At 42.9% G+C, this 16,921-nt stretch overlaps 1 protein-coding gene across 3 annotated transcripts in view; it reads left to right on the forward strand.

Annotated features, from left to right (window-relative positions):
* LOC130117215 (androgen receptor-like) overlaps nt 1-16,921 on the forward strand; it is a 120,415-nt gene that overhangs the window by 33,959 nt on the left and 69,535 nt on the right. For all 3 annotated transcript variants that reach the window (XM_056285392.1, XM_056285393.1, XM_056285394.1), the window contains exons 3-4: nt 6,026-6,177; nt 7,720-7,836. In XM_056285392.1, coding sequence (XP_056141367.1) covers nt 6,026-6,177; nt 7,720-7,836 — 269 coding nt within the window. The remainder of the gene's footprint in view (nt 1-6,025; nt 6,178-7,719; nt 7,837-16,921) is intronic.

Here is a 16,921-nt window from a genome sequence, read left to right on the forward strand (position 1 = left end):
GGGGAGATGGGAGCTGAAGATTCAGCTATGTTGTTCACAGCGAGGCTAGGTGGCTCTCGCAAGGTAAAGTGTTGTCGCGAGTCTTTGAGCTCAGAGAGGAAATTCGGGTGTTTCTGGAGGAGGAGCGTATGCATGGAGTGGCAAGCAAGTTTAGTGATGAACAATTTCTAATGAAACTGGCCTATCTCAGCGATATATTTGGAAAGCTGGATAAATTAATCTTCAGCTTCAAGGCAGAAACAAGCACCTTCCTCACCTGGCAGACAAGATCAGGGCATTCACTTGAAAGCTTGAGATGTGAGGCAGGCGGCTTGATCAAGGAAACACTGATTTCTTTGAGAATCTGAGTGGATTTGTTGAAATCAGTGATTCTGGAGCCACCACAGTGATTTCGTGTTTTAAGAAGCACATCTCTTCCCTGAGAGGATTCTTTCAAAAAATACCCAAACAACAGTACTCAGTGTGGCTGGGTGACAGATCCAATCAATGCAACAGCACCTGCTGATTTCAGCTCTGCTGAAGAGGACCAGTTCATTGAGGTGACACCTGACTCCACCCTGAGGCACTAGACAATACTGTATTGTCTAGTGCTTTGTATGTATATTTGTATGTATTTTGTATGTATTAATGTATTGTCAATACATTAAATATAACACCAGAAGTGCAAAGCAGACCACATCTCTCAGTTTAAAAAAGCACCACGGCAGATGCTGACCTGTTATATAATATCATGTTGTCATAATTTAAAACAGTCAACACAGGGATATGCAAAGTATCAAACACATTTAACTAACATCAGAAGTACAAAGCAGCTGACCACTCTTTAAAAAAAAAAAAACACCACAGTGGCTAACATATTGTCATGCAATAGTCTCAGTATCCGGATGTATTTGTCTGGGCAGCCAATATTTGTCAGAACCAGCCACAGAGCCTGACAGTTCACAGAGTCAAAGGCTTTGGTGAGGTCTATGAAGGCCATGTATAGTGGTTGATTTTGTCCCCGGCATTTTTCTTGTAGTTGGTGAGCAATGAAAATCATGTCCATGGTACCTCTATTTGGGCGAAATCCACTCTTGAGACTCAGGGAGAATGTTTTCTGACAGTGGAGGAGTCTATTAGCCAAAACCTGGGCGAGGGTTTTCCCAGTGGTGGATAGGAGGGAAATGCCATGGTAATTTCCGCAGTCTGACTTGTCTCCCTTCTTAAAGGTGGAGACAATGAGGGCAACCCTAAGTTGTGCAGGGATTTCCTCCTTTTCCCATATTTTGAGGAGCAGGGTGTGGATGTGACTAAGGAGAACTGGCCCACCATCCTTCAGGATTTTTGCTGGGATGCAGTCAGGTCCGGCGGCCTTGTTGTTCTTCATCTTCCTTATGGCATCCTGCACCTCGTTCCGACTGCACCTCATTCAGCTCATTCATCATGGTGCCCATCTTTGGAGTGGGGGAGGGCTAGGCATCGGTGGATGGGGCCATATATCGCTCTTGTGGCATCTAAGAAACCTCTGGTATCCCCACAATCACCAAGCTGCTGGATCACCAGAGCCTTCCTTGTCCACCACTGGTTCTCCAGTTGCCTAACCCGAGATTGAACAGCTGCCTTCGCTATGGCATGGGATACTCCTTTAGCCTTGCAGTCGATGTCATGTTGCCAGGCAATGAAGGTTTGCCGCTTGATGTCAATGAGCTGTTGGATTTCATTGTCATTCTCATCGTACCAGTCTTGATGTTTCCGGGTTTTGGAGCCAAGGGTGCTTTTGCAGGAGTCCATGGTGATAAGACTTAAGCAGGTCCCAGTGTGTATCAATATCTTCTGGGTATTGCTTGGGCAGAGCAGCGCTGAGAGTAGCCTGGAGCTGTTCTCGAACAGTGGTGTCACCCAGCCATTTGACGTTGAGCTTTGGCCGGCACTGTCTTTTTTGTACCCTTCTTTTACGCATGAGACTGATGGACATGATGGAGCGGATAAGGCAGTGGTCTGTCCAGCAGTCATCCGCACTGGTCATCACTCTGGTGTTGAGCACATCATGGCGGTCTTTGGCGTGGACAACTATGTAATCGATGAGGTGCCAGAGCTTAGAGCGAGGATGCATCCAGGATGTTTTGAGTTTATTCTTTTGGCGGAAAAGTGTGTTGGTGATGACCAGGCTGTGTTCTGAGCACTTTGATAGCAGTAATATGCCGTTGGAGTTCGTGTTGCCAACTCCTTCCTTCCCTAATGTGCCTCTCCATAGATTGTGGTTTCGTCCCACCCTGGCATTGAAATCTCCAAGCAGGATTAGCTTGTCCTCCTTGGGGACTTTGGTTAAGATGTTGTCCAGGTCAGCATAGAAGGATTGCTTCACTTCATCCTGTGCATCATGTGTTGGGGCGTAGGCACTAACAACAGTGGCCTTTCGGCCGCCTGCAAGCATCAGGCATATGGACATTAGGCATTCATTGACGCCCACAGGGAGTTCGGAGAGGTGGTTGATGAGGCTGTTCTTAATAGCAAAACCCAAGCCGTGGATCCTTGGGTCATCAGCAGGTTTTCCTTTCCAAAAGAAAATGTATCTGCCTTTTTCCTCCTTCAGCTGCCCTTCATCAGCCAGTAGGGTTTCGGAGAGTGCTGCAATATCAATCCGGAATCTCCTTAGCTCCCTGGTGATGATGGCAGTTCGCCTTTCGGGTCGATCACTGTGTTTGTTGTCCGTGAGGGTCCGCACGTTCCAGGTTCCAATGTAAGTTTGCTTCCGTTTATGTTTCTGACTGCTTAGTGGTGATCCCTCTGGGTGCGGTAGCCCAGACAGGAGTTTTTGAGGCAGGCTATGTTTAGGGGCACCTTTTCCAGCCACTTCCCCTACTGGGGTGAGCAGAGTGGACCCTAAACAGGGCTGCTCAGTCGTGGGTGCAGCTGCCGAAAAGCTTTCTGCCTCAGCCCAAGAGCTTAATGACTGAATCAGAAACCCACCACCTGTGTGTCAGGTTGTGGCTAGGAGCTGCCAGACTTCATGGTCCTGCCCCCATCATCACTTCCTGATCACCACAGGACTTTGTCCGGGATGTTAAACTGTCTGATTCCCTTTCAGGAGGATGCCTGTGTGTGGAATCTTTTAATGTGGGGAGGCTGGTGCACAGGCAGCCTCCACACAGTCCTTGGCATAGAAAGGCCAGGATCCAGGGGCATGGAGACCAAGACAACTGGGGGCTCTTCTTTGCTGTAGCCTTCTTCCACCTTTGCGGCCGTTGTGGTGCTCCTCACAGCCACCATCTTCCGCCCGCTCCACCGTTGAGGACTTAGTTGCTAATAGCCCTTAGCTGGGGCAGTGGTTGAGAGATGCTAGGGCGTGTCCACACACCGGTGGGCCTGCGCGCCTTCTCTCTGGGGCCCACCGCTGCTCCGAGATCCCCAACAGTTTGGCCTGGGACCGCAAAGTACCCAGTTACCGTATGTGGTCATGAGGAGGCACTGCAGGAGTCTGGCGACGGAGAGGCTATGTACTGGCAGGAGGAGACTTATGCACGCGGCTCCTCGTTTCACCTGCGGCAGTATCTGAAAGCTGAAAGTAGCAAGCAGAAGCAGCATGCAGCATGCACTAAATACAAGCACTACTACCCCAGTACTACTGCATTGACGCGCCACACATGCCCTGTGTGCTGACACACACACACACACACACACACACACAAAATGGATAGCAATGGATATATGGTATGTCATGATCCCGTTTTTTTGTACCAATTTCTGCACACCACCATGTCTCCCAGACATTAGGGACGCGCCATCATAAACCTGACTCAGGATTTTGTTGGGGCTAAGTCCGGCTTTCGTGAGCTTATCGATGATCACGCCTGTTAATGTCTCTGCATCCTCCTTCTCCGACGTGGCCATTACCAAGAGGCGCTCACATACCCTGTAGTTTTCGTCAATGAAACGCACGACTAAAGATATTATGTTTTCATGGCCTATAGGATCCCGTGTCCCATCTACCTTTATTGTGTACTAGCTATCTTCTGCTTGTCTCACTATATCATCTGTCACAACATTGCTCATCAGTTAGATAATCTCGTTTTGTATCTGTGTGCTGGTATAGCGTGCATTCTGTGGAATTGTTTTCGTAATCTTTGTCAGTTTTGGATTTTTACGCATGGTGTACTCGAACAGAGACAAGAACAGCACAATGGAACCATGATCTTCTAGCAGCATGCTGTCAAAACCAACATTATTTCCACGTAAGGGGCAACTGATTCACCACCAAAAACTCGAGCATATGGCTGACATGTAATATCTGTTGCATGCCAATTGCTCTGAATTTAGGAGTGGAAATCTCTGTCCCTGTCTCTCTACGTTTTTTTTTCCTGACTCCCTCCACATTGCTTCACAGGCTAAATGCTCTTTTGAAGCTGCGTGCTTATTTAAACCCTTACTAGTTTCAATGGCATGTTTCCAGTTACTAAATCCCCTAACGGAGAAGGTTGCATCAGATGAAACCGATTTGAATTTCCTGCACGGATAGCAAAACGCTGTCGTTTTTCACAGAGTACTCAAGCCAGTCCCTGTTCCTATACCAGCTAGAGGAGAATGGTCGTTTTATTTTTTTGCACCAAACATTTTGACTGGATATTTGTTTAACACAACCTGTTGAGGATTGTCCATGCCAAGGTCATCCACCGATAATCCAACATGCAGTTGTGGTCCAAATACTGTTCCTGTGGTTGCAGCAGCAAGGCTAGTAGTTGGGTTAGTCTCGGATCCATGGCAGCCGCTGCTGGTGCTAGGCTGCATTCCAGCGGCGCCATTTCCGCCGGCATCAACATCAAGGGACTTCGCTGCCGTGTCCGATTTGGAGGCGGAATCGGATTCCTCCAATATAACGTGTGAAGAGTTGGAAAATACTGGCGATTTAAACCATTTAAGAATGTCCATTCTTAAGCAAATAGCAAAAGCAATCCTACTGGGAAAAACAGCTCGGCCAGCTCCACTCCCAACTGAAATCGCGTGGTAACTGCTACATTGGCGTAACTTCCTTTTTCGGTATGGTGGCCGGCCAGAGATAGGCTGTTGCTCGCGTAACAGAACCCCATCAATCAAAAACACACCATTGTTTCTCTATTTTGATGTCTTAATTTATAAGAAATATAAAGTTGGTTCTTTTTATTTTTAACAGAAAAATAATATAGCTGAATTAATAAAATTATTCAAACTATATATGGGCGCCAGTGGAAGGGGGGCTAGCACTAGTGGGGGCGGCCCCGGCCCCCTAAGGCCCGCCCATGGCGACGGGCCTGTATCTATTATCAATTTATTTATTTATCTATTTATTTATTATCCATTTATTTATTTATCTATTTCTCTCGACCATTTTTGTGTGAGTTGCCGAGTTTTTGAGATATCGGCCGTTGGGATGTCTGTCTTCTCTCGAATTCAATGGAACTGGGCGGCACTCGACTTGTGTTGCTTGAAGCGGCAATAAATAAATAAAAATACATTTTAAAAAACTCAACAGCAATGTCTCCTTCCAGAAATCATGACCCGGTTACTCCAGATAATCCACAGACCTTGTTGTGAGCAGTTTCATGCAGGGACTATTTTCTTGGACCGAACTACACCTACATGAAACTGCTCACAACAAGGTTTGTGGATTATCTTGAGTAACCGAGTCATGATTTCTGGAAGGAGACATTACTGTTGAGTATTTAAAATGATTTTTTTGGGGGGGGGCGCTTTGAGCAACACAAGCCGAGTGTCATCCAGTTCCACTGTATTGGAGAGAAGGCAGACATTTCTACGGCCGATATCTCCAAAACTCAGTAACTCACACCAAAATGATCTAGATGAGTAAATAGCACTACAGGTAAGAGGAGGAAAAATATTCACTTTTGATTTTGGAGTGGAGTGAACTGTCCCTTTAAGCTTGCTGCTGTAGAAATGTTGTCATGTGGGGATAAATATTGTACACTTGTTTTGAAATTTTGGGAAACATTTTTTTTGAGCAATTTCTTTACATCTGCAGAGTTCCTAAACATTATAACTTGTCTGACTTCAGGTTCGAGAGCAACAGAGATCACATGTTTCCAATGGAGTTCTTCTTTCCACCACAAAGAACTTGTCTGATTTGTGCAGATGAGGCATCTGGCTGCCATTATGGGGCACTCACCTGTGGCAGCTGTAAAGTTTTTTTCAAGAGAGCAGCAGAAGGTAATCCTTAATACCTAATCCCAATCCAAGATATCTAGTCCAGGACTGTAAGTGCCTGATAAATGCATATATTTTGTATGTATTTTACATTGTAAAGGTTAAGTGTACATTAGAGTGAAATGCCCAAGTGTTTAAAGTTATACTGGAATTTAAAATGGCCCAGAGGTTATTTCCCATCAACAGGGGTTATCAGTCAAAACCTTGTCCGTACACACTTACAAATAACATATTTGATACGTCCCACTATGAGGCAGTAATAAAGCACACATGCTACACTAGTGCTTAATGCTTATATGTATTCATAATTCAGTATCTTACCAAAGGAATTTAAATAATTGATTTAATAAGTTTCTGTTAATTTCTCTCAACAACAGTTATCAAATTTGATGATTTGAAATCCTTTTGGTGTTTGCATTAAGGACAGAGACTATCCATTTTCACAAAAATACATAGAATCAAAACAAATATTGTTCTTTATTAGATTTAAAGTGATAATCTCAAACGTTTTCATATAAACGAATATCTTTTTTGCTGCTATCTATCACAGACTATGGTCAAACAATGATTCAGCTCACTCTCAGTTCATGGAAGAGTTTGTTCCTGAGAGGATTTGTATTGTCAAAATCAGTGCCAGTAAGACACTTTCTGCAAAAAAATGTCAGACTGTAAATATGAACCATGATAAGAACTGACGCATTACTTACTTAAATCAGCAGTGGTTGGTTGACCGGAGGGGAAGGCGGAACTTCCTCTTTCGTGGACCAACCAGAGAGAAGCTCTGCCTGGTCCAACAAAGATAGTATATTAACACAAGATAGTAACAGACATTTGTTTAGCTAGTGAGTAGTGATTGGTCCACCAGAGAGGATAAAGTGGAACTGTGCCATGGTGACCCAGTGGTTTGTGCTGTTGCCTCACAGCAAGAAGGTCCTGGGTTCTAACCCCAGGGTTGTCCAAACTTGGGGTCATCCCAGGTCATCCTCTGTGTGGCGTTTGCATGTTCTCCCTGTGTCTGCAGTGGGTTATCTCCAGGTGCTCCGGTTTCCCCCACCATCAAAAAGACATGCATGTTAGGGTTAATACTCCTGTATGTGCCCCTGACCAAGGCAATGGAAAGAACTGGAGTTGGTCCACAGGCACTGCACAGCAGCTGCCCACTGTTCCTAACTACACAGCTAGGATGGGTTAAATGCAGAGAAAGAATTTCCCTATGGGCATTAATAAAGTATATCAAAATCACAAAAAAAAAAAAAACAACAACAAAAAAAACCCCAAAACTTCCTAGTGGACCAACCAGACAGAAGAATAAAAAAATATTAGTATCTTTTGCTAGTTGACTAACAGAATGGAAATCTTTTGAGACTGCCACTTTAAACAATAGCTCAACATTTGTTAATATTTTTCTTGTTCACCTTTTTAAATTGGAGGTTGTTTTTTTTTCTTGATACTTCCACATTCTCTATCATCTTTCATTTTGTTTGGTTTTTGTTTCAGTTTTGAATTATAATGATGAATAAAAACATGTTGCTTCACTCTTCCTAGGCAAACAAAAATACCTATGTGCAAGCAGAAATGACTGTACCATTGATAAGCTAAGAAGGAAGAACTGCCCTTCATGCCGGCTTAAGAAGTGTTTTGAAGCTGGAATGACTCTTGGAGGTATGACTGTTTAATGAACCAAGTGTTAATATTTTGCTGAGCAAAGGTACTAAGATCTGTTATTTCAAAACTGCCGTTCTGTTGTAGCCTCTCGATAGAATTGTGGTCTAATTTCTTTACAATTAACAATGTTTGGGTCTCTAATAGTCGCCTCATCATCGTCCTTCATATGTCACCACATACGGTAAAGTCTTAGTAGTAAAACTGTTAATGGTCCCTCAAGACCAAGTACTTGATTATCTCCATATTGCACATCCTACTCTGCTCTCTTCAATTGCAGCATTACTACAAAAGGAGATGCTACTGATAATCAAGCCCTCTGACTGAGCAGCCATGCAATGTAGACTTATCCCATTCAGGTTTCCTTACTGTCACCTGGACCTGTTCGTCATATTAGGTCTGTAAGGATTGACATGTGGTGGACTAATTTTAGCCTTGTGTTCAATTTTCACTCTCTTCCATTTTCTCATTCTGCTAATGGTGAAAATTGCTCGTAGAAGCACAAAGCTGACATGAGACATGTGAATTTAAGCAGCTGAAATGCTGGTAATTTTGCCACCAGCCACTGACAAGCCCATGGGGGGAAAATGCAATGTAATGCTGTGATTGTCTGTAAAAAGGCACATCTATCCTGGTTTTAACTAAAAAAGAGCCTTTTACTCAAGTTCTGATGATAGACATGTAATGTATTTGCTGCATCTCACAGATAAGACTGTGACAACAATTGTAGTCACAGAGGGGAAAGAAAATTTGATGCATTTGAATCTTATTATCCAAGCATTTTTTGTCCCATCACAAATTTTTCCAAGTTAGATCATAATATGTGAAAGAAAATTAGATTTATAATTTATCTCATTTAACATAGGATTCTTATAATTTACCTCCTTTAACATATGCTTTTAATAAGGTCCTATACATTTTCTGTAAAAAGAAAAAAAAGAAAAAAGAAGAAGGTGAAATTAGCATGTAGCATCACAGTAATATTATGTATCAATCAAACTGTGACCTTTGTTTCATATCATGTGCTTAGGTCTCTTATTACTCTCAATGCTATTAAACTTGAAGCTGTGAAGAAATCTGAAAGACTCTTCGGAATCTTTGAATTTATGATTACAGACTAATAATCCATTTGTTGAATTTGCCATCCATGATTGCCCGGTTTTCATTCGGAGCACTGAATTTCTTATTACTCCTGGAATGTTACTGTAATTACATCCGCAAATAGAGCTTGAACAGGGTTAATTTTGCCAACCACCAAAAAAATCTAATTTTGCAGAAGCACAATGTAGATCAAGCGTTGAAACTAGAAAGATACCCTGATCACTTTTTCTGCACTTCTGCATTTAACCTGTTCACATGTGAATGCGAATGCAGTTACCTATCATATGCTGACAGAATAGTCGTTACAGTTTAAATTCATCAAATGTGAGTAACAACAATCTTCCACTGTATGTTACACTTACATGTAACGCTATATGTATATACAGCACAAACTAAAACACTACAGAGCCTGGACCCAAGTTTGACCATCCCCTTGTTAGTGATACGTTCTCAATGTCATCTTGATACCCTTATCACCGTGCCTCAGTAAATATAATACTGTACAAACTCATTTAGTTTATATGTTGTGCCTGCTTTTCAGAAGAATACATTTATACTCTTTAAGCTCTTTCCACTGGTGTATTTTATACACACCCACATTGTTTTCATGTATATAGAGATGATATCATCAATCCATTATCTAAACTGCTTATCCTGCTCTCAGGGTCGCTGGGATGCCTGAGAGATTATACCTATTCACAATATTCCTTTTTAGTCTTATGTGTGAGAATGATTGGGGGACATGTCAGAGAAGGACAATATATTGATATAATATCGATATCAAGGTGTGAGATGAGATATTGTCTGGGATTTTGGTTATCGTAATATCATCATATAGCTTAAAATGTCTTTTACTGGTCTTAAAGGCTTTGTTACAGTAAAGTGATAGAATTGTCGAGACTGTTTTAGCTGAGTGGAATGACATGAATAATAAAGCCCCCTACCTGTGTAAATCCCCCCAAGGCACGGCGAACACAAGTAGCTTTCTTGAACAGGTTTAATGAAGTCTCCAAATCTCCATCAACACCGTGAAAACTGTATACATGAAACAATACAATTAGCACAATTAACATAAAATCAGACCGCACATAACGTGGGCTACACATAACATACATAACATACCTCGTTGGCTGCATGCCAGAATGAGGGAATTGTCCGTGAAACTTGCAATGATTGTCTTTGATGTCCTTATAGCTTCCGTGACAAACATTGACCCATGATGCCCGCGAACAACGAGAAAGACCGCGGGCCACCCGAAAGTCCATGCATCATCCCACTAGGAAGCAGGCGGAAGCGCGCGACCGGAAAAGAAGGCGAAACACGTCTCCCAAACAACGCGAGACCACACCCAAATGCACACATGGAAACAATCACAAACAAATCAAACCATGTGTCACCCAACAACCAACGAACAAACAACGTACAAACCAAGCATGGAATCAACCATTAATATGAAATGTAAATAACATTATGGCTACATTTACAATCCCACCAAATTACACAAACTTAACAGTATGTGGGATTTCTCAAAAACAAGTCTGACTTTTGAGTTCCTTCTGTTTTTACACCACTTCTGTCTTGGTTGCAGGTTCAGAAGATATTCTTTCCTCCATCTGGTCCAAAACTCGTTGGCCAAATACTGGACTCGGCGCCACCTCTTTTGTAGATAGAGATCTTGCTTGATGAATTGTCCAGGTGGGGGAAGAATGATTGTTGACTTCTCCCACCTTGCATTCTCTGTGGACCCTTTTGCCAAAGAAACGTTGGGCCGGTGAACCAGTTTGAGGACTTAAGTTAGTCTGCAGTCAAACCTCGAGAGGCATGATCCGTGGGGTTGTCCTCAAAAGCAATATCTGGTGTCACTTGTCTCACTACTATGCGATGACTCGTTCCGATCGCATCTCCGTAGTCTACACAGGGACTTCCACACCCCACGATGCTCCATCCTAGGTCCGTGCGTTATGCGTAGGGCTGATGTGCTTTGCCAGATACGACTTCTCTTGGTAGAAGGGCGTGTGAGCAGTTGTACCCGATGAGCAGGCCTACGTCACATTCTTGTAGAGGTGCTATCTTTTTCTGAAGGTGCTCCAGGTGGGACCAGGCTTTCGCTTTTTTGTTTGTTGGTATGTGAGCTCTGTTGGCTGGAATGAACTCCCGTGTATAGGCTGGTGGTAGGGAGATCTTCTTTCTGGAGTAGAAGCCACGGACTTGTAGATTGTTCACTCTTTGAGAGTTTACTGTTGTGGTTGCAGTCATCGTAGTGAGCTTGAGCTTGACTTGGTCTTTGTTGGCCTTTAGCGTTTCAGCTACTTCACTTAGAATAAAGGTTGAGTCACTTTGAGAGTCCAGCAGCGGATACACGAGGACTTCTTGTTCTGGGCAGGTTGCAGATGAGAGCCAGACAGGAAGTATTGCAGAGGTATGTGTGCCAGCCTCACCAACTATTGCTCTGTGTGAAGTAGCAGCTGTGGGCGTTTCTTCAGGAGGTGATGATTCGGGTTCCTCTTTGCTTGGGCTTTGCTTTTCCTTGGCTTGTGGTGGCCTCTTGTCGCCTTTGGCTCTATCCGCGTGCAGGCAGGTAGGGTGCCGCTTGTGGCACACGTCACACTCACTTCTGCTGCTGCATTTCTTTGAGTGGTGGCCAGGCTTGAGACAACCAAAGCACAGCTTGTTTTCTTTAACAAAGGTTGTTCTCTCTTGAACTTCCTCCTTCATGAACTTTCTGCATTTGTGCAATGTGTGTCCATTCTTCTTGCAGAAGACACATGTCATGACCTCTTTTTCATCTGAACTTGTTGTCAGTACCTTTGCTCCAACAGTTCTATTCCATTTGCCTCTTGGGTTCTCAGCTTCGCCTTGCTTGAGTGACTGCAGAGAGGTGATGGGGTTACAGGCGATCTTTGCTTCTTTGGTTAGAAAAGCGATGAACTGGCTCGAGTTGGGGAACGGGCTGTTCTGTTCTTCTATTTCAGTAGACTTCCGGTTCCACCTAGCCGTTAACCAGTCCGGTAGCTTGGAGAGAATCTTCCTGTTTTCATTGCAGTCATTCAAGATTTCCAGAGACTTTATGTGGGTCATAGCGGCCTCACAACTGCGGAGAAAATCAGTGAACCTTCTGAGCTCGAGGCTATCCTTAGGTCCCATCTTGGGCCACGTGTGGAGCTTGTCTCTGTACGACTGTGCGATTGTGAATGGGTTTCCATATCTTTCGTCCAATAGCTCCCATAAAGCAACATAGGCACACTCGGTGCCAAGTAGGAAATAGCCATCGATCGCTTTCTTTGCGTCTCCATCCACATACCTACAGAGGTAGTAGATCTTCTCATTTTCCTTAATATTCTTCTGGTCGAACAGCGTTTCAAATGACAGTCTCCAGTCATTGTACATCAATGGATCCCCACTGAATACTGATGGCTCAGGGATTGGGATTCTGTTGGTACTCACTGCATCTGCTAGCACCTTGACGAGCTCTGCTGTACTTTCATTTGGGGAGGGGATCACAGTCTTTGGTGCAGAGAACACATACGGGGATGGAGGACTTGTGGGAGCAGGCACTTGCTTGACTGTTCTCAACTCACTACCCAGTGTGATCTCTTTCTTCTCTTCTTCTGTGACCTCCTCTTGATCATACACTTCTATTCTCGCTTGTGCTGCATTTAGACTTTTCATCGTCTCCAAATGCTGTACCTTTCTTCGCTTCTCTTGCAGCGTCCTCTGGCGAGTTGCATGTTTCGCTTCCAGTTGAGCCTTGATTTTAGCTTCCTCTTCCTCTCTCTGGATTCTTAGTTTCAGCTCTTCTGCTTCTCATTCCATTCTCCGTTTCAACTCTTCGGCTTCTTGTTCTAAACGATGCCTTATAGCAGCTGCCTCTTGCTTGGCTATGTCATTTCTAGCTTCTTCTTCCAGTCGCTGTATTTCCTGTTGTTCTCTTTCTTGTTCTTGTGACACTTTCAGAACAGCTTTGCTTGCAGCGACATCAGCAGCAGCGTCTAGTCGTTTTTCAGTGGATCCGTTTGTATGTAGCGAGGTCCTCTTCGAGCCAAAGGTGAAAATACTAACACTAGAATTGAACAGAGAACCTGCTTCAGGCCAACCTGGTTCTTCCTCTTCAGGTGCAAGTCCGCCCAGTCGTCTTGAGGCTCTGTCTATGATGAACTGGGATACTTGGATGCACAGATCGACTCTCTGATGTGCTTCGTGGTCTGGTGTTACGATTTGCCGTAGTTCATCATAAGCACACTGGACGTCTGCAGAGAGACCATGGACTTCACCGATGACGTTGTTGAGCATACCATCAGATACTGGCTCTGTCTGGGATAATATCTTCTTTGGGAATTTAACCTGAATTCTCCATTTATCATACATTAATTTGAATCTTTGTTGAAGACCTTTTATTTTTTCGTCTTGCATCCCTTTACCCTTCTCTGTCAGAGTTCTGGTTCTTTCACTTCATCTAGTACTGTCTTTAACTTGATCAGTAAGCTCTCCTTGCTGACATCTTGTAAACTTGTTAATAAGTAAAGGTTAATGTAAATATGTAAATATAATAAATCTGTCAATATAATAAATCTGTAAGCCTTTTTAAACGTACTGCTTGCTGTGTGATTATTTATGAATTTTAGAATTGTTTCTCTAAAATAACTTTCACTTATGTAAACCCCTTTTTAGTTCAAATACATCAAATAATATTGTTCTATGAAATTATACTTATACTTTAAACTTCAAAGCACACTTATTTCAAACATGCAAAAGGAATTCGGTCAGACCTTATTATCTTGAAAATCACACCCAAATATAGGCTAGTCAATGAAAGACTTCAAAACGTGGTAAACATGGACTCCTAGCGATTGCTTGTTGTTATTACTTTCAATCAATGCACGTTTCACGCACACAACTTATAGCACATTTACAAACGCCCTTTTCTTAGATCACTAACTTGTTAAGTGTCCAAGCTCTTTATGGCTTCGTTTTGCAAATAGCCCTTATGCAATCTTCTTGCCTTTAATGTGTGTGTAAAATGCGAGCTGAGCTTAGCTTTCATTTGCACCGTCATGCAGTCCCACTCGCGTTGGTGAAACCAGGTGGCGAAAGAAACATCGGCACCATCTTTAGTCCCACTTGCGTTGGTGAAACAGGTCGAGTTTTCACTTTAAATCCCCCCAAGGCACGGCGAACATAAGTAGCTTTCTTGAACAGGTTTAATGAAGTCTCCAAATCTCCATCAACACCGTGAAAACTGTATACATGAAACAATACAATTAGCACAATTAACATAAAATCAGACCGCACATAACGTGGGCTACACATAACATACATAACGTACCTCGTTGGCTGCATGCCAGAATGAGGGAATTGCCCGTGAAACTTGCAATGATTGTCTTTGATGTCCTTATAGCTTCCGTGACAAACATTGACCCATGATGCCCGCGAACAACGAGAAAGACCGCGGGCCACCCGAAAGTCCATGCATCATCCCACTAGGAAGCAGGCGGAAGCGCGCGACCGGAAAAGAAGGCGAAACACGTCTCCCAAACAACGCGAGACCACACCCAAATGCACACATGGAAACAATCACAAACAAATCAAACCATGTGTCACCCAACAACCAACGAACAAACAACGTACAAACCAAGCATGGAATCAACCATTAATATGAAATGTAAATAACATTATGGCTACATTTACAACCTGCTTGGTCATCATATCCACGTTGCTATAATCATTGCTCAAAATTTTCTTGAGTATCATATGAATGCACCAACAGTCATCCACAAAATATCGTCACGTTATTGGTATCGAGGTATCCGGGCAAAAATGTGGTGATATTTGGTTTTGACCAGAGGTGGAAAAAGTACAAAAATATTGTACTCAAGTAAAAGTACCAATACTTTGATGAAATATTACTCAAGTAGAAGTAAAAGTACTCATCTGAAAATGTACTCAAGTAAAAGTAAAAAGTAGTTCATTTGAAATGTACTTTAAGTAAAAGTTACTTAGTTACTTTCTTTGTGTGGGGTGTGAGGGTAGTAAAAATAGGACAAGGGGTCAGAAATCCATAACTATTTTGTTTTTAATTAAAGAACAAGTGTAAAAAATGTAAGCGCAATAACAACAACTTCACAACAACTGAACTTCTTGTTCAGTTTAAGTAGCATCTTAAAGTTAGTTGAGCTCATCCATTTAGTGGTACAACATTAAACATGCTTACTCTCACGTTTTCTCTCTCTCACTCTCTCTCTCTCTCACACGCACACACTCTCCCTCTCTCTCCCTCTCACCCTCTCTCTCTCTCACACACACAGGTAAAAAGTACAAAGTAATGCCCACATGATGACGCTCATAAGTGTTGCTACAAAGTCAAACTGACATAAAGGAGCAGCAATATTCCAGAGGAGACATGCTTGTGTGTGTGTGTGTGTGTGTGTGTTTGTTAACCGTCAGAGAATGAGAATGTGTTAATGCCATCTCCACAGCTGCAAGAGCGCTATAGAGGGCATGTGTGTGTAAGTGCGATAACAACAAAGAATACCTACACAAATGTAAGTGTAATTACAACAACATACATGTCAACACCAACAGCAACAGCTGCTATACTGCAAATCAAGGCCGCTAGTTTTGTGACACCCTGAATCACCTGTAACCTAGTCTACAAACTTCTTGTTCAGTTTAAGCAGCTGCTGATTTTCAGAGTTAATTGAGCTCATCCATTTAGTGGTAAAAAACATTAAACAGGCTTGTGCACGCCTACTTTCTCTCGCTGTCTCTCTCTCTCAGGGAGGTACAAACTACAAAGTAATGTCCACATGATGACGCTCACAAGTGTTACAAAATTAAAGGAACTAACATAAAAGAGCAGCAATATTCCAGAGAGGAATATTGCAAATCAAGGCCACTAGTTTTGTGACACCCTAAATCACCTATAACCTAGTCTACAAACTTCTTGTTCAGTTTAAGCAGCAGCTGATTTTCAAAGTTAGTTGAGCTCATCCTTGCTCGCTTTGCAGTGAACAGTAATCCAGCACAACTGAAAAGCCGCTCGCAGGCAGCTGAAGCAGGCAGGCCAGTGTTGAGTTTCAGAGAGAGTTTTTTTTAAATTTGGAAAGGAGTTTAGCAGATCCATATCGTTTGGGATACAGGCTAGGTACCCTTCCAATTCCCCTGTAGCTTCTGACCTTCTGGACTTCATTGAGGAGAAGAAATCATCTTCATCTGAGGAATGTTGTCCAACTTGCCCCACTTCCACCTCTGCCATCTGGTCAAGGTGTTGTCTGACATAAGCCAGACCTGTCGAGTGACAAACAACACATTTCTGACAATTAAGACTTGATTAATTTACCAAGAGTGCACCATAATGCATAATGCCTTATAGCACTGACCACATTGTATTGAGTATAAAACAAAGTAGATCTCCAATAAATCATACCTGTTTCTATGACATCAGGCCTCTCTGTCCAGGTGGTCTTGAACTTCGGTAGAAGTATTGCTGCCGCAATCAGTTCTGGGTCCATCATCATCTCACCAAAACGCTTTTGGACACCATCCTGAATGGCTTTGATGAGTGGTAGACACATCTTGGATGAGGTCTCCTGCCTTTTGAGTTTTGCTTGTAGCTGACATATCACTGGAAGAAGCCACCCTAAGTGTGTGTTGGTCTCTGACTGAAGTATGTTCAAGGCCTTTACCAGAGGTTTCATCACCGAGCAGTAATCAGTCAGGAAAGCAATTTCTGCTTGAGTCAGCCTGGCATAAATAGAATACAAACAATTGTTAGGAAATCAAGCAGGAAAAGTTTAAGTTTCAAGTATGTAAAGACACATTCACACTTTCATACTGTTGAAATGCAAATTAAAACTTACGTTTTCAATTTGAATTCTTCACAAATATTCCTGATTGCCTCCTCCTCTTTCTGTTGTATGATCCATATGATTCTCTCCACAGCCATGAATGTTGAATTCCCCCGCGTTTGATTTGGTCGGATGAGCTG

The sequence above is a fragment of the Lampris incognitus genome, chromosome 8 (assembly GCF_029633865.1).
Source record: "Lampris incognitus isolate fLamInc1 chromosome 8, fLamInc1.hap2, whole genome shotgun sequence".
Taxonomy (NCBI): Eukaryota; Metazoa; Chordata; class Actinopteri; order Lampriformes; family Lampridae; genus Lampris; species Lampris incognitus.